We start from the raw sequence: 18,033 nt of genomic DNA, 5'->3' as shown, positions 1-18,033 counted from the left end.
CAACTGTCTGTAACTCCAGCTCCAGGTTATCTAACAGGCTCTTCAGACCTCCAAATACACCAGATACACAGATTGTACAGAGACATACATGCAGGCAAAAACAAAAACAAAAACAAAACCTTAATACATTAAGTAAATAATTTTTTTTCAAAAGAAAGAAAATATTAGACTAATTATTTTACTTAAGTGCACTACTATGCAGTCACAAATTTTAGCCTATAGAAATATGAAGTGAAAAATCACTGCTAGTTTGCTGACTACAATCTCAGTTTTTATAAAAAGATTGATGTCTTGGGAGTGAGATTACAGATAGTACCCTAATATACTTCGAAAATAATTTCCAAACTAGTCATAGTGACTCATATATATAACTCCAGCATCTGGGAGGCTGAGGCAAGAAGATTGTAGTGAGTTCAAGACCAACCCAAGACACATAGTCAGGTTCAGGCCAGCCCAGACTATAGCAAGACCCTGTCTCAAAAAATCTAAATGAGTAAATGTAATTTCTAAAATTTAAAACAATTTATTATTTTAAGTGTATGAATGTTTGCCTCTATGTGCCATATGTGTGCCTGGTGCCCTGAGAGGTCAAAGGAGGGCATTGAATCCCCTAGAGCTTGAGCTACAGTGGGTCGTTGGCCACCGTGTAGGTGTCGAAAACCAAACCTGGGGCCTATGGAAGAGCAGTCAGTGAAGAGCAGCTTTCTTCCTTTCTCCATTTTTTTTTAATTTAATTTAATTTTTGTTTTTACTTATTCACTTTATATCCCGATCACTGCCCCCTCCCAGTCACCCCCTCCAACAATCCTTCCCCTGCCCCCCTTTCTCTGAGCAGATGCTCCCCCCCATATCTCCCCACCCTGGCACTTCAAGTTTCCACAAGGCTAGTAGCAGCTGAGTCACCTTCAGACCTAATTTCTGAATTTTTACAGTAACCAACTGTTAAAATTATAATCAGCACAAAACTAGTAGGTATGCTTAAAGAAAATTGAAACAATGAGATTCTTCTAGATCAGCTTTAAAAAAAAAAACAAAAAAAACTATTTTTTTTCAATTGTTCATCTAGCAAAACTAAGGTCAAGAGAAAACTTTGTTTTCCCTTAGGTAGTCAATGGTAGTGCTCCTGGCTCCAGCATGAGTGTGTACCTGCATGCATTTACGTCCATTATGTGCATGCAGGAGTCTGAGGGCTTCAGATCCCCGGAATCACAGGCAGTTGTGAGCTGCCTGATGTCCTAGGAACCAAACTCCAATCCTTTGCAAAAGTATCAAGCACACCTAACCTCTGAGCTATCTCTGCAGCAACTCATCTTTGAGAGAATGTCTTCTAGGATAGCCCAGGCTGGCCTCAAACTCAAGATCCTCTGCCTTGGCCTTCCCAGTGCTAGGGTTGCAGATGTGTATTACCACACCTGAGTTCAGGTTTTTAATCCTGCCTCTTTAGCAAATACAATTTTGTTTGGTCAAAACAAATTAATGGACAGTTTTGTTCACAGCTCGAGCCAATCCAAGATACAGAGTTCCATGTCATTTGCTGAAGGAAATGGATGCAGCCAACATTCTACTGCAGATGAGAAGGTAGTTTGAGTTACATTTGGTGCTTAGATAATATTTCTGGAAAATACTGATCAATTTGGGTCATAAGCATTCTATATAAAAGTTTACCAAAATATGTATACCTATTAACTAGTTATAGTAAAGACATCATTTATCCATATGTAAGTGAATAATAACATCTGGTAACCATGCTAAGTAAGGATCAGAGCCTAGGACGCCTAGAGAAATTGGAAAGCATGCTATGTGAGTTGTGCTCTGGCCTAGCCAAATGATTCCCTTGAGTTTACAGAGAACTTGCCAATATAACTGTCCCCCAATTTTAAGTAGTTGTAAGAACTGGCATATAGTGACAGAAGACTAGAGGTGGGTTGATTCTAAAGGGACTTAGTGTCAGTCAGGGGAAAGGGAGCTATAATGGCTGGGCTGGAGTGGTGGCCCAGTGGTTAGAATACTGGCTGCTTTTCCAGGGAACCCAGGTTTAGATCCCAGCATTCACATCCCAGTTCACAACTATCTATAACTCTATAGTTCTAGGGATCCTGTGTTCTCTTATGGCCTCTGCAGATACTGCACACACATGGTATATATATATAAATATAGGCAAAACACCCAAAATAAAAACAAAGGTTTAAAAAAACCTGAAGGCATAACTTAAGAACATGGCTAACCTTAAGCTCTAGAGACCATTCTGTTGCTGTGTTTGCTCATCAGTAGTATCAGCAGAGTGATAATGTAGCAAGCTATGTTCAGAAATTTTATCATGGACTTGAAACTGGGAGTGAAAATAGTAGATGCAGTGTATGACACATCATGATCAATGGAACTCTCAGTGAAAACTAAACCATGGAAACATGCTAAATGCAGAAAATAGCTTGCATGAGTGACCTAGGCTAGTAGTTGCAACTTAAGAATTAAAAACAAAACAGCAAAAGCTAAATTAAAGTCCTTAGAAAATCTAATGTTCCTGTCGATGAGCATAGAATTCATCTGAAGTACTTAGTCTCAGCGACTGCCTCATTCCAGCCTAAGCTTGTTCTGCCTAAGGGAACAAGTTTGGTACCAGGCTTTGAGTTAACTGAATGTACCAGAGAGGAGCGAAGATCAGCCTGTCACTTAGGATTTCAGCCTGGAAAACAAACACTGGGAAAGATCTTAACAGTCTGGAAAGACCACAGGAGCCTCGTGGACATTAGGATGGTGTTTGGAATCCACCTCAGAATATGTGGACAGACATCCAGAATTCTTCTATAGCTAGAGACAGTCAATGTATGCAGTGTCCATGGAAACAACTTTCATGGCACAGGTCCAGCTGAATGTGTGCTGTATTGAAAAGCCAAAGTAAATCATTTGGGCAGGCAGAAGAAAAAGATGTTACTGAGGTAGAGTGGAGAACTTACACGCATGGTAAGGTGAATGGTTTTGTTTGTTTGTTTGGGTTTTTGTCATTGTTTTTTAACTTTAAGAACTCATATTTATTGAGTTAACAGATTCGAATGTTTTTGGTTTGAGATAAAGAGTATTACAAAAACAGTGTATGTGTGTTTTGCTTATGTCTCTAAAGGGCAGAATGTGATTCTGCAAACAGTACTTTTGAGTTGCATCTCCATTTGGGTCCTCACTACCGTTTCTTCAATGGGGCTCTTCACCCTGCAGTCTCTGAGACAGAGAGCGTGTGGCACTTAACGTTTGATAAAAGAAAAACTTTAGGAGATCTTCGTCAGTCAATATTTCAGGTAATTTAACAGAAACATAATCTCTGCTTCAGTAGCAGGTGCTCTAGAATCCTGTGTGTCTGAACTTCTGCAGTAAAGGTCATTTCTGAGTCAGTTCTGGCAGAATTAAGCTCAGTAGCCCGGTGCTCTGAGCTGTGGAGGGCATTCCAAATGGAAAAGGCTTGATTTGTCTCTTATGTCTTATGCATTGCTGGCTATGCTGTCTATCTAGTATTTCAATTATGCATCTCTGCAAACTGTCAACTTAGACACAAGCCACTGTTGAAGAACCAGGAGATTGACACAGTAAATGAATCTTATAAATGTATTGTAAAGACAAATTATCTTCTTAAGAGAAATATCTTATAATGTTATAAAAAAGACTAGAGTAAAAATAATGTTCTGATACTATTTCAGAGAGGTTTCTGCCAGTAGCCAGGCTCAGATTTAAAAGCTTAACACACCTCCATCTATCTAGTACATAACTGACAATGCTAATGGGAGGGTGCAGGGAGGGGTCGGGGGTAGGGGTGGGAGAGGAGATAAAACTCTGGGCCTCACACAAACTAGGCAGAATACTGTACCACAGAGCTATGCCCCAGCCCAAAATGCTACCTTTTAAATTAGAGTAGGGGGCTTTCCTTTCTGTAGTCCCTGGAGCATGTTGTTTTCTAAGTAAAGCTGGGTCAGAAATTCCTGGGCCAGATTGCATTCCAAGAAAGTCCATCCTTACATAAATTGAGTAAGATTGTTTAGATGGCTACTGGGCTTAGGCACCCAAATTCTTCAGTCAGCAATGGATGCAGTCAACATCTTTGGGTTTGAGTAATTCATCAATTGAATTGTTTATTTCTAAAATGCTGGTGTTGCTTAGGAATGGGAGTGTTCATTTGCTACTCTTACTGAGTCCAAGTTCATATGTTATGGCTCATTATTTTTTCACTCTACACATTCTTTAGCTCTTGGAATGTTGGGAAGGAGACATGGTTCTTAGTGTTGCGAAGCGTGTGCCAGCAGGACTTCATGTGTACCATACCCTCGATGGTAAGATCAATACAGAACACAGCAACTCATTCTGTGTTTATCTTGGGGAACTTGACAGTCCTTCTCTGCCTCCTGCCTTTTTCTTTTTTAATTACATTTATCTTGGGGGGGGGGGCAGTATATACATACACAATGCATGTGTATGCTCATGGAAGCACAGGAGCCTTGGGGGACAACGTACACAGTGGATTCTTTGCTTCCACCATGTGGGTTCCAGGATGGAACTCAGATCATCAGACTGTGAAGCAAGTGTCTTCCCACTGAGCCACCTTGTCAGCCTTCTGTCTTAGCAGTCTAGCCAATGTATACGTAAAATCTTCTCAATATGGCATGTTTTACTTTTTTTTAAACTAAGACTACCATGCTATCAAAACTTTAAAATGCTTTGGGTATATAGCTATAGATATACACACAGAGTCACAAATGACTGAGCAAAATGCTTTAAAACCATTAAAATCTTATTTATGTGGCTTTGCCCACTCAACCTCAGATTTTGTAGCAGATAAAGACAAGTCTTTTGAGAGTTTAAAGGCATTTACTTCTCTGAAATAACAAACCAGTATAAGAACGGTAGTGTTACAACACACATCTATTTGTGACAGCTGACACCGGCAGCAGTTTGGTGGTGATCTGGGCCATTTGGAGTCTATGGGTAATCTCAGGTGATTTGGGCTTGACTGTTGACCTCTGTGTGCCTTCCTGTCTTGCTGTGCTCACAAAACTGTATAATGGTCCAGATTTAATAGTATAACTAATAAAATAATTACTGCTTTTTTATGATTTTTTTAATAAGTGCCTTTTCAAAAACATTGGAGAGTCGTGGCTCCTCTATAGCTTAGCTGTATTTGTGGTCATGGGGAATGAACTGAGTATCTCATCTTTCTAGGAGATGACTTGACACTGTGTGAAGCTGAGGTTGCTGATGGGGAAGACATCTTTGTATGGAATGGGGTAGAGGTAAGAAAAATGGCTGAAGCAATATTGATGGTAATTTAGGATGTTTTACAACTCTGTTGCAGGACTGGGAATGTTGCCCAGTTGGTAGACTGCTTGCCTAACATACATGAAGCCTTGGGCCTAGTGCAGTTCCCATCCCTGCATAAAACTAAGTATGATGGTAGCACACACTTACAATCTCAGTACTCGGGAAGTAGAGGCAGAAGGTCAAAATTCAGGGTCATCTTCTGCTATAAGTTCAAGGCCAACCTGGGCAGCATGAAACCATGTCTCATTACAAAAAAAAAAAAAAAAAAAAAAAGCAAAAAACATTGTAATGAAATTTTATTTGGCATTCAGTTAGCCATCAGAAAATTCCTGAAATGAACTGGGTATGGTGGTGCACATGTATTCCAAGGTGCCTGAGATAGAACTACTCAAGTTGAAGGGCAACTTGGACCACATAGTGAGTTCCAGGCTAGCCCTAAGATATGTAGTAAAGCTCTGTCTCAGAAATTGAAAGGAGGTGTAAGGAGACAAGAAGAAGGAAAAGAAAAGGGAAAAGGAAGGAAAGGAAACTTTGGACTGCTCGTTACTTTTTAGGTCTTGTCAGTGGTATTTATTAGCTAGATTAAAGAAATATGTGGATGGCAGAGGAGATTGTGCCATAGGTAAAGTGCTTGAGGATCTGAGTTAGATGCCCTGAACCTTTGTAAAAAGCCAGGATGGTGGCATGCTCTTGTAACCCCAGCACTGGGGAGGCAGAGATAGACGTAATTACTGGGGCTGACAGCCAGCCAGCTTAGCCTGCTTGGTGAGTTCTAGGTTAATGTGAGACCTTGTCTCAAAAAAAAGTTGGAACAACCAAGATCTTGGCTGCACACATATATTATATACATGTGTGTGTTCATGCACACTATATGCACAAATGCACATGCTCAAAGATAATGAAGCACCTCCATTTTACTAGACTGTATGTCACATGCTTGATGCAGAATAAGCTAGTCATCCATGGCCTTCTTATGTAAATAACTGCACCCTAGGCTTTAGAGTGTGTGTGACAGCTGCAGGGATAGAGAAGGGTGTAGCCAGGACTGCTAAAGCAGGAATGACAGGAGTGAATGCTGTCTCAGGAGGGATGAGCATCTCAGATGCCCTGTGACTTGTCCTTGGTTCTCTGAATTTCCAAGGGCACATTGCCACCATTTGGCAACTCATACTTTAAAGTCAGAAAAGGTGAATAAGAGAAATTTTCAAAATAAAATTCAAAGTTGTTCTTTTAATACTTAAAAAGGCAGTGTGAAAAAACTATTCACTTGAAAAAAAAATGGGTTGTGCTACAAGAATAGGTTTTTCCAGTGAAAGAATAATTTTTATTTTACTTTAATTTGGCAAACATATGCTTCACTAGTGGTTGTATTGATGTTGTTGCAGGTTGGTGGAGTCCAAATTCAGACTGGTTTTGATTGTGAACCTCTGCTGTTAAACATTCTTCATCTAGAACTAAGTGGTGAAGGCTCAAAATGTGAGCAGTTGGTGGAGTCACCACATGTCTTTGCCGCTAATGCAGAAGTGGGCACTGTGTTCACAGCCTTGGGCACTGCAGCAGGCGCCATCCTCATGAACAGTGTGGAGTCTGCAGAGGAAGAGTGCTGGACTGCTATTCCCAAAGAAGACATGAAGAAGACATTCAGAGAACAAGGTCTCAGAAATGGAAGCTTAATTTTGGTTCAAGATTCAGACAGTGATAATCGCAGGTAACTCATTGAAGAGAGAAATAAGGAGAACATATTGTTGTTTATTCTTTTAAAAATGATTTATGTGTGTGTGTATGCACCTTTACCCATACCTGCTTCAACATCTCCTGTTGTCCAGTTTTGGGCTAAGATCTTGTGTGATCCAGACTGGCCTCAGCCTCTATTTAGCTGAGGCTGGCCCTAACTCCTAATCCACATCAGAAGTGCTAGTTGTGTCAGGCTTAGCTCTTAAGTGTACAGAGGAATGTTTGGGTTGTATAACTTAGAGAAAAAAAACTGTTATAAATATGTCCTTGACTTGTAGATACAGTCTCAATTAGTTCTCCATAGACAGAATCCTATCTAATTAAGTTATAAGTTATTCTAATTAAGTTATAAAACTAAAAGCTTATTCTCATAAGGAAAAGAGATTCATAGGACAAATTAGGCTTTCCTTGTGGTATTCTCTGTGATTCTTGGAAGAGACCCAGCCTTCCCAATGGGACAATTGCCCAGAGAAATTACCCTGAACCCTGTAGCCATCTGAAACTCTGAAGCGCTATACCTTCCTACTCCTGTCTGTGTCTGTGTCTGTGTCCATACGTTTCTGCAGCCTGTATGAGATGCCGAGAAGCAGAGCCTGTGGGCTTGTGTGGTCCTCCATGGAGACATGTTCTTCAGCTGTGCTTCTCTGTCTTGTGTATAGGAGAGTGGATCACGTGCTCTTTATAAAAGATAGTCTTCGTTTAGTAGGACTTGGGAGATGAAGCAAAAACACTGAAGATCCCATCCCTCAGTAGGATGCAGTTTTGGTTACTATTGGTGTCTGGTAGCTTTCCTTTTCTTCTAAATTGAAATCATCATTTGGATGGTTTTTATCTTTTTAAGCACTCTAATGATTATCTCTCTAATAAATAGCTGTCTGTGTCTTGCTTTCCTCACACGTGTTTGTGAACTCCATAAGCCTCCTTTGAAGCTTCCACCTAATGGATGTGGGCATCATCATTTGCCCAACTGCTCTTAAATGAGGAGGCAGTATGACTCAGTGGTAAGGATGAGGACTCCAACCAGTCTGCCCTATAACCAACAGAGTGAGCTCAGACAAGTTTACCCCACTCTCTGCTCAGTTTCTTCCATAAGATGAGGTGACTACTCACTTCATAGAGTGTAGGGACTGGAAGAGTTAAGTGGTTGCAAATCGCATGTGCTAATTGTGGTGCCATCTTTGCCATTAGCATCATCCTCTAGCTGACAACTGCTGTAAGGTAGTCTTCACAAGCATCTTATGCTTACAACTGCAGTATGTCTTCTGAGGCGGGCATCAGAGTGCAACAACTGAGACAAAGAGTAGAACTGTGTTTGGGGTGATACGTTAGTATGTCAAAGCAACTTATAAAAGAATATTTTATTTGGGGCTCATGGTTCCAGAGAGTTAGGGTTCATGACCATCATGGCAGGGAGCATGGTGGCAGACAGGCATGACACTGACCCAGAGAGCTTACAACCATATCCACAAGTAGGAGGGAGGGAGAGAGACAAAGAAACTGACTGACTGACTGACTGACTGACTGACTGACTGACTGACTGACTGACTGAGACAGGTAATGGTGTGAGCTTTTACAATCTCAATCCTGTCCCTAGTGACACACCTCTTCTAACAAGGCCAAACTTCCTAATCCTTCCTAGTCCAAAATTTCCACCAATGGGAGACCAAATATTCAAACCTCTGTACTTCCCAAAAGAGCTTTTGATAGCCCATATATTTCTTCAGTCCATAGGAAGATTTTGTTAGGAAAAGAAACTTTACTTCCAGTTGCTAATATGAAAAATAAAAGTCTCCAATGAAATACAAATGTATAGTGTGTATGACTGCATATGTATAGCACTTTTGTGCACTGTCCACCTACACATATGTACACAGCTGCCCTGCTGTTAAATCCAGATCCCAATGGACAGGCTTTGATAGTCTTCTAAAGCCACTCTAGGGACTCTTGTGCAGGCAGACACCAGGTGACCAACCATTCCTTTATAGGAGTGACCCTTGAAGCTGGATGTAATGGGACATACATGCCTGTTTTCCAGCATTTGGGAGTTTTAGGCCAGCCTTAGCTACACAGTGAGTTGAAAGCCAGTCTAGGCTGTGGAGACCTTGTCTTGCAGAGAAAAAATTCTCCTTGAAGACAGGCACAAATCTTTTAACTCAGGATTTGGAGCCATGAAAACCAGCACTGTAGACTACTGCCTAATCTTGCCCTAAAGCCAACTAATGTCACAGTAGCAAGTCAGTGGAATGTGGTTCCTTCCCTTTGGTCACTTTAAGGGACACATGCTGAGTGTGGACAATGAATCCCAAAGAAGTGTGTCTTGTAAGGACTTATTCTTTCAATGTTCTTTACTTACAGTCTGTTGCCCAAACAAGGGAGAGGGACCAACAGCATGAATGAGCTCAACTGGCTCCAAGTGAAAAATTTCTGCCAGTCAGAATCTGAAGAGAAGCAGCTTCAGATAGCTGTGACCATGCACACAGTGAGTAGACGGCCTAACCTGGCTGGTTGTATTTGGCAGCAGAGTCAGTCTTTCAGAACAACTGTGCCAACAGATATCCTCTAAAGTCTTATTGCTTTTCTTCCTGCTCATTTACTTAGATCAACCAGTGGCCTGCTTCAAAGCAGGATGTGCTCTGCTTCTAAACTCCTAAGCTGAGAAGCTTAGAACTAGAATGTCGGACTCACCTGGGTGGTTCCTGGAGTCCTAGATCAGATAAGCATGGAGAACTATTGCCCAGGCTCTTCTGTGCATTGTTTAAAGCACATGTGTGTATTTGTCATTTACTTTTTGTGTTGCCAAGTTTTCGTTTTTATCCCTAACTACTCTCTCTATACACTGCATCCTGTGTAAAGCCAACTGCCCTTAAAAGGTGTTCCTCTAGCTATGTGTGAAGGCCATGATTCTGGTTTTGTTAAAAATAATCTCTGGTAACATATGCTTGCTTGTTGTTTGTTTGCTTGCTTTGGAGGGGCAGGCTGAGACAAGGTTTCTATGTAGTCCTAGCTGTCCTGGACTGTCCAGGCTGCCTCTGTTTCCTGAGTGCTAAGATTAAAGGAATGCACCACCACACCTCACTACAAAACATCTTTTTTTTTTTTTTTTCATTCACTTTACATTCCCACTCACTGCCTCCTTCCAGTCACCCTCTCCCAATCCTTCCCCCCTCCTTTTCCTCTCTGGGTGTGTGGGAACTCCCCTGGGTATCCCCCTACCCTGGCACTTCAAGGAAACATATTTTTATATTTACTTGTTCCTAGCATTTTAATGATTTTTTCTATACCAAAGAAATAGAAATTTACTAAGATGTTTTATATCACTTTATAATTTCTTTTAAAATGTTTTTCTTTACATTTATTTATTTGTGGGGACAGGGATGCATGTGGAAGCCAGAGTTCATTCTCTCTCTCCTCTATGCAGATTTCAGGGATCAAACTCAGGCCATTAGACTTGGCAGCAAACACCAACCCCCGTGGAGCCATCTTGCCAATCCTTGGCATTATCATTTCTTACGGAGCGTGATTGTTAGAAAGACAGTCTAGGATCAGTGCACACTATCCTTCCTGATGCTATGTAGGAAGTGTTGGTAAAGTCCTTTGTTCTTTGAGTCTGCTGCTGCTGCTTAGCACTTTGTGGTAGATGATTGCTGACATTACTTTTACCTATAAGTTTTACCAGCATTTGTTGCTCTAGAGGATATTGGCCTAACGTGGGCTTTAAAACGTCAATTAAATGAAAGCCGTAGTCACCTTGGATTGCTGTTACACATTTTTATACTCTGTTGCGCGGTCCCAGATCCATTGTCCCCATGTGAGAAATGGGCCTGGCCACTGTTTTCTTTCCTTGACTTGTCAGGTGAACGGTTGTCAGTTTATTGCTTTCCATTGAGAACTATTTCTTTCATTTTCGTTGGTATCCTTTTGTCCCAGTTAAAATCAGTTTGGTAAAAACTTAACTATTAGGATCTATTCTGAGCTTTTGCTTTCAATCTTACAGAATAATGTCAGGGATGGCTAATAAACTCTGTAGGCAAAATGTCAGGTAATATCTCAAATGATCTCTGTATAAACACTGATAATCTTCATTTTCATCTCCATCCATTCAACCTATACACAGTCATTAGTTTATTTCTCTATTTTAGGTGGTGTTTGATATTCGAATTAAAGCCATAAAGGAATTAAAATTAATGAAGGAACTAGGTAATCATTTCTATTTGCTTTTTGGTTTTTATCTTAATTTTGTTCTTTTATTAAAAAAATATGGTAGAGTACAAAAAATTATTTAAGGAAATCTCTCATACCTACCACCCAAAATGGACAAATGTTAATATTTTTCTCATGTATTTGTTTTTTAAACATAAAAACAGTTTTCTGTGTCTTTCTCAGACCCAGTCTTGCTTTCTCCCCGATCAGTGCGCTGTCTGACTCAGCTGTATTCATAATGCACTGTATGTTGTATGTTAGGTGTACTTGATTGTTCTTATAACATTATAGTGGGACTTATACACAATTACTGCTCATTCACAGCTCCAGTGAGATGTAAGTTAAGTATCATAAAGTGCACTCATCCTGAGTGTGTAAATTAGTAACAGTCAGGAATGTATAGATATAGAACACTCCCATCACTCCAGAAGCATCCATGGCCTTCTGTCAGCTCATTTTCTGGACATTTCCTATAAATGGAGCCATGGGGTTCATAGACTTTTGTGTCTGGCTTCTTCTTGCGTAGCACACTAGTCTTTGCAGTCCGTCCACTATTTCGAACTTTCCAAGAGTTTAATCCCTTTTCATGGTGGCTGCCATTCAGTTGTAAGGATGTTCACACTTCATTAGCCTTTGTGGAATGACACTGCTGTCCACACTTCAACATGAATCTTTGTGTGGGCATGTGCATCAAGGGCTCTCGATTAGACTTAAAGCATTACAATACTGATCCATCTGGCAAATGTGTGTTTAGTTTTATTAGAAACTACAACACAGTTTCCGAAGGCTGAAGCATTTACCATCTCAGTAGTGTGTCATGGGTGCACCTTCTCCAAGTCCTTGCTAATGTTTGTTATTGCCCCTTTCCATTGTTAGTGATTGTAAATGGGTATCTCATTAAATGCAAGAGTGCAACACTAATATGCAGGAATTCATCAATAGCAAAAATAAAATAGACATCAAAATGAGAAAACCATATTTATTTATTTGGGGTTTTTTGTTTTGTTTTGGATATAGTATAACTGAGGCCTGCCTGGAACTCAGAATCTCCCTGCCTTAACCCCCTGCATGTTAGAATTTCAAGTGTTTGCCTTGATGCGTTTACCAGAAACAAAAATAATATCATTATGTATTAGACATGTATTTGGAAAAATATATGCAGGATCTGTACACTGGAAACTAAAATCATCCAGAAAGAAACTAAAGAACAACACATGAATAGAGGTAACAGGAGGCCGTGTTCACAGATCAGAAGACACAATGTTGCTAAGAGCTTCTCTCCCTAGATTCAGTGTCTTCTCACTCCAAACACTAGCAGTTTTATTGTTTAGGGGATGATGCCATTCTAAAGTTTGCATGGCAATACAAAGAATTCAAAGTAGAGGCAGGTGGATCTCTGTGAGAGCGTGATCAGCCTGCTCTACATAAAGCAGGTTCCAGGCTATCCAGTGTTATGTAGGGAGCCCTTGCCTCAAAAACAACAGCAACAACAAAAGCCCTAAAGTAGCCATAACAGTGTTGAAGGAATGCTGCAGGGTATGGCTGTGATCATCTAGGAAGATGTATAGAACTTATAGATAGATATGTACAACCCACTTTTGTGTACAGTGGACAAAGAGTTCATTTTTACCTTTCATCTTGTAAAACATTAAATCAATATAAAACTAAACACTAAAATTAAAAAGAATAAAATTTCTTGAAGAAAACGTGCAAGAAAATCTTGATGACTTTACTATGTGGAAAAGATTTTTTTAAGCATACTCAAACCATGAAAGAATATACAGAAAAAAATATTACACAGTAATATTAGCTGTAACACAGTAGCTATAACAAGTTCTCTTCAAAGGACATTTGAAAAAGCAAGCTATGAACTAGAAGAAAAACTTAGAAAATACACATTTATACTTGGATACAGAATTTATAAAAAGTGCTTATAACCCAGTCCAAAGACATCTCAGCCCAGTATGGGAGACCTGCCTGTGAAGGAAGGGTAGGGTCAGGAGCCAGCAGAGGGAAGTCACAATCCCTCTGTCATAAAGGTAGTAAATATCCAGTCCCAATAAAACCAAGTGTGGAGCTCGTGTATGCTGTATTCTCTTTGGAAAACTTAGGGTTGGTTTTGCTTGGTTGATTTTTGTTTGATTGGTTTTGTTGTTTGGTTTGGTTTTTTGTTTTGTTTTGGGGTTTTTTTTTGTTTTTTTTTTAATAAATGCAAACACTTATGTACCAATTCTATTTCTAGATATTTACTGGAGAAAGGATAACACATACAACCTTATAAAAACATAAATGTTCATAACCCCAAACTGGAAACAACCCACATGTCTAGTGAGCAAGAGAGTGAATAAACAAACTGCAGCTGCCTGCCCGTCAGTGGGCTCCGTCCCTCTACACAGCATATATGGCTCTCAGAACTCACAGGCCAAGTGAAAGGAACTGGGCACAAACAAGTGTAAACCCATGTTTGCACCCAGGCGGTGTTTTAGGAATCTAAAGTTTAAGCTGCAGTCACAGAGAGCAGATGAAGACCGGGGTGTAGGGGTTGGCTGCAGAGCATCATGGAAGGGACTTGGAGCTCAATGGTTTGGTGTGAGTGCTTTCATGTTTATCAAGCTTTTCACCTCGTACTCCTGGACTGGACTATATACTGTAAGCAAAATTACATCGGTAAAGTTTTCCAGAGGCAAATGGCTTATTCTGGAAGTGGGAATCAATACTGTGCCCAGTAACTCATTTCCTCATCCTAACACTTTTCCTCCCTCCACACTATGTCTCATGCAACAAGGGATTCTGTCCACCTCTTTAAGGTAGATTCTGCCCCACATCAGAGCTCTTTCTGCTTTTCCACTACTTTCACTAACTCTGGAACTAACTCCTGTGGGAGCTGAGTCAGGACCTGTCTATGACTTCCTTGCCACCATCCTGCTGAGTCACAGCAGACTGCAGGCTGCCTTTGGGAGCCCCTTGCACAAGCTCTTGTCTACCTAGAGACTATCCATGCTCTGATCTATGGACCTTCTTGCTTTTGCACTTTTATCTCCTAACTTAAGCTGTTCATTTATTCTTAACCTAAATATTCTTTTATTTCTGACCATGCAGTCTCAGGCTTTTGGCTTCACTCCTAACACTCTGTACTTTTGCTTCATAGCATTTAGAGCTGCAACTGCTTTTTTTATTTGTACCATAACCATTCAGTTCTCCCATTAGATGAGGCTGTGTAAGGGCAGAGTCCATGGCTATCATGCTTGATGGCTGTCCTGACTGATGTGAGGGGTTTGTCTTGCTGTTACCTTGCCTCAACCTTGAATTTCTGGGCTCAAGAAACCCTCTTGCACTAGGCCATTTAGCTTGAACTATAGGCTTGCAGTACCATACTCAGCTAGGACTGAAAAAAGATGACTTTAAAGCACTATACTTAAAATATGCTTTTTTAAATTATGGAAATACTTTTATCTACTTCTTTAATAAGAAATGTATATTTTTAAATGTAGGTCAGCTTCATAACAACATAGTACAAGAGACAGAACTCTGGAGTCTCTGAGGAAAGTCTGTCCCACTCTATTAAACTTAGACCATTTTAAGCCTATGCATTATTGCTCATTCAGAGGTCTCCACACTCCTTCCTTCCAAGTTCATGCTTCGCATTGAATAGTAAGAACTCTATTTGGACTGAAAACTTAGTGTGCTCCTTCCCAGGATCAGGAGTCCGCATCCTCAGCAGTGCATGCTGGCCTCATCCATTTGCTAAGTGTGCTTGAAATGCAGGTGGTCTGCTTTGCACACTTGCATTTGCTTGAATTTCAGTTAGTATAATAGCTGAATTTCAGTGAGTATTTGGCTAAAGCCTGGCCACAGTTACTAGCTCTGTAGTCACAGGTCAGACCAGTCACTTCCCTTTTTTCAAGTTCAGTGGTAACTGGCTAGTGTGTGTCTCATGCATATCTACACACAGACAGTAAAGTGTATAGTTCTGCTCCATCTCTCCCAGCCATAAGCCTACCTGACATTGTACATGAATAGATCATGAAAGAAAGCATCCGAAGAAACAGAAGTCACAACAGAGAAGCAGCCACTGTCCACAGGAATGGTGACATAGCTGTCACTCAAGAGGTTCCAGACAGGCAGCTAAGGAATTTGCTAAAGGCAAACTTAGTGACTTAAGTGATGATGGTGGCAAAAAATGCAAACATTCCAGGAGAAATGATGCTGGAGAAAGACTTCACATTGAACAAGCTCGCAGAGGTGTTTTCCAGTTAAATGCAGAAATCATCTTGGGAGCTGAGCTCATGTCAGAAGTACAAGCACTTGCCAAGGGGCAGGAAATCTCATGCCCACCACCAGCTGCCCCAGCAGGGGAAGACTTAACCCTTGTCCACACTCTGGATCTGGTTCCTGGTGTATGTTTTGGAGATTGGGTCTCACTGTTTAGCCCTGGCTGGCCTGGAATTCACTACATAGACCAGGCTGGCTTCCCAACCCTCCTGCTTCTTTCTTCCAAATGTGTGTAGGGGTACACAGCATCACACCCTGCTTGTGATCAGTGTCCTGCAAGACAGAAATATTCATCTCTGGTTCTAGTATTTTAAATGCATGTATGTGTGTTTATTTTACTTTTTTTCTTTTCCCGAACCATGTGTAACCTTACAATTTTTAATGTTTTGGGAAAAATGTGCTGAAGTCATTGGCTAGTTGTAATTTTCCCACTGAACCATTTTAGTGATATATATATATATATATATATAGTAGTGCATAACTGCAAAGTGAAGATTATCCACATTTGAGGTTGTTTGGGGAAGTTTTTTGGTTTTGTTTTTTGTGGTTTGTTTTGTTTTTTGATTGTTGGAGTATTCTGTTTTGTTTTGTTCTGTTCTGTTTTGTTTGTTTTGTTTTTGGGACAGCACCTCATTGTGTAATTGAAGCCGGCTTTGAATCGTGACTCCTGTTCCCTGGCGTCCTGCATGAGCACTGAGTACAGAACACACAGCCACTGTGCTCATCTGGAGCTTTGCTTTGGGGGTGGAGGGTAGCCTATTGTACCTACTGTAATTAACAAAATAGAATATTACTTTAGAGCTCTTTTCTTAGTAGTTAACCACCTTCTTTTCATTCGCAGCTGAGAACAGCTGTTTGAGACCCATTGATAGAAACGGGAAGCTTCTTTGTCCAGGTAAATCTTGGCTGCTTTCAGACCGGCAGGTTCTCACTCAGAGCACCTGTAGGTAAATAATGGTTCCCATAGCTCACATTCCTAAGTTACCTCCGGGAGACTGACTTCTGGATGTATTTCTATCCAAACATCTTATTCCTTACAGAAAGACTTAGACCATCTCTGTTTTCTTAAAAGCTCTTTCTGATGCCTCCGACCTTGTTGTGGTCATGGTGTAGTCTAAGGTCTTTGTAGCTTGACCTCTAAGGTCTCTCTGCTTGTTCATTTCATTGGCACACCATTATGAATAGTCTTTGCTTCCTACTTTTCTGACCCGTCTTGAGATCAGCCCTGACTACATCATAGATGAGTCCAATGACTGATGTTACTCACTATCACAACTTCAAATGTGGATGAAGCAAGTCCACCATACAGATTTTTTAATTCATGTAAATAAGTCTTTGGCCAAGTCATGTTTATTAAGTATAAATCATGTTTCTTAGCATTGTGGTACAAGGTAATGAGAGTACTGTAGGAATGTGAAAATTAAACATAACCACAGTACATGTGCTACTTCAACATGAAGCACAACTCACCTTTTCCTCTTAATATTCTTTTCTCTAGCGTGTGTATAAAAATCTAATAATGGTGTGGTGGTGCTGGGTGGAATTCAGGGCCTTGCCCAGGATAACTACAGACTTTCCTTCTGAGCTATGGCTCAGCCTTGATCCTCTCGGTTCAAGAAAATAATGTCACTGTACTAAAGAGACATAGGAATTCAAAATATTCACTTGGTTATCCAATTTCCTCATAGTCCCAGACAGTAGCACTTTGGAGGAAGCAGAGGTGAAGATGGGAAGCTCCGTGGGCCTGTGTCTGGGAAAAGCACCAACTTCCTCTCAGGTACAATACCGCCCCGCAAAGCAGAGCTGCTCCTTCCCAACTAAAATGTCATATTCTGTAACTGATATCTTTAATGCTCCAGTAATAGTTTTCCTGTAAAAAAATTCTTTAAATTTCTTTAAATTTCTATACTATTATGTTGTTGAAACCAAAAATACCATTCCAAAGCATATTTCTTAGGTTCCTTTTGTAGTTGAGAAGATTTAGTTCAGGGGGAATTATTTTCATACTTCTGTCTTGCTCATAGCTGTTCCTGTTTTTTGCTCTGGGGACTGACATTCACCCTGGGGCAGAGATGGACATCATAGTAGAAGAAACACTCTCAGTGAGAGATGTAAGTAATTACTTTGGGTTTGGGGGCCATGGTATCCTGTTTGGGATTTGGAGTTATAAGGCAAGGTCTTACACAGTATATGCTTTCAAAACTTGTTTGGGGCTGGTGAGATGGCTCAGTGGGTAAGAGCACCCGACTGCTCTTCCGAAGGTCCAGAGTTCAAATCCCAGCAACCACATGGTGGCTCACAACCATCCACAACAAGATCTGACTCCCTCTTCTGGAGTGTCTGAAGATAGCTACAGTGTACTTATATATATTAATAAAATAAATCTTTAAAAAAAAAAAAAAACTTGTTTGTACTCATTAAAAGGGAATTCAGAAGACAGTTGAGCCAAACGAGACTTTTAAATAAGATTGCTTTTCTGATGATTGATAATGCTACAGAAATTTGAGCTATGCAGACAGGGTGGCACAC

At 40.4% G+C, this 18,033-nt stretch overlaps 1 protein-coding gene across 5 annotated transcripts in view; it reads left to right on the top strand.

The window, feature by feature from the left end:
• Positions 1–18,033, top strand: part of Usp40 (ubiquitin specific peptidase 40) — a 76,975-nt gene that overhangs the window by 36,753 nt on the left and 22,189 nt on the right. For all 5 annotated transcript variants that reach the window (XR_015047360.1, XR_015047361.1, XM_085839203.1 and 2 more), the window contains exons 12-21: positions 1,497–1,578; positions 3,119–3,290; positions 4,229–4,313; positions 5,200–5,270; positions 6,684–7,006; positions 9,388–9,511; positions 11,172–11,229; positions 16,346–16,399; positions 17,193–17,281; positions 17,529–17,615. Coding sequence is in view for 3 of the 5 variants with exons in the window: in XM_085839203.1 (XP_085695329.1) it covers positions 1,497–1,578; positions 3,119–3,290; positions 4,229–4,313; positions 5,200–5,270; positions 6,684–7,006; positions 9,388–9,511; positions 11,172–11,229; positions 16,346–16,399; positions 17,193–17,281; positions 17,529–17,615 (1,145 nt within the window). In the remaining 2 variants the exon portion in view is untranslated. The remainder of the gene's footprint in view (positions 1–1,496; positions 1,579–3,118; positions 3,291–4,228; positions 4,314–5,199; positions 5,271–6,683; positions 7,007–9,387; positions 9,512–11,171; positions 11,230–16,345; positions 16,400–17,192; positions 17,282–17,528; positions 17,616–18,033) is intronic.

Source organism: Mus caroli, unplaced genomic scaffold (assembly GCF_978045245.1).
Source record: "Mus caroli unplaced genomic scaffold, Mus_caroli_1 scaffold_1, whole genome shotgun sequence".
Lineage (NCBI taxonomy): Eukaryota > Metazoa > Chordata > Mammalia > Rodentia > Muridae > Mus > Mus caroli.
This window is presented reverse-complemented; position numbering and strand designations above follow the sequence as displayed.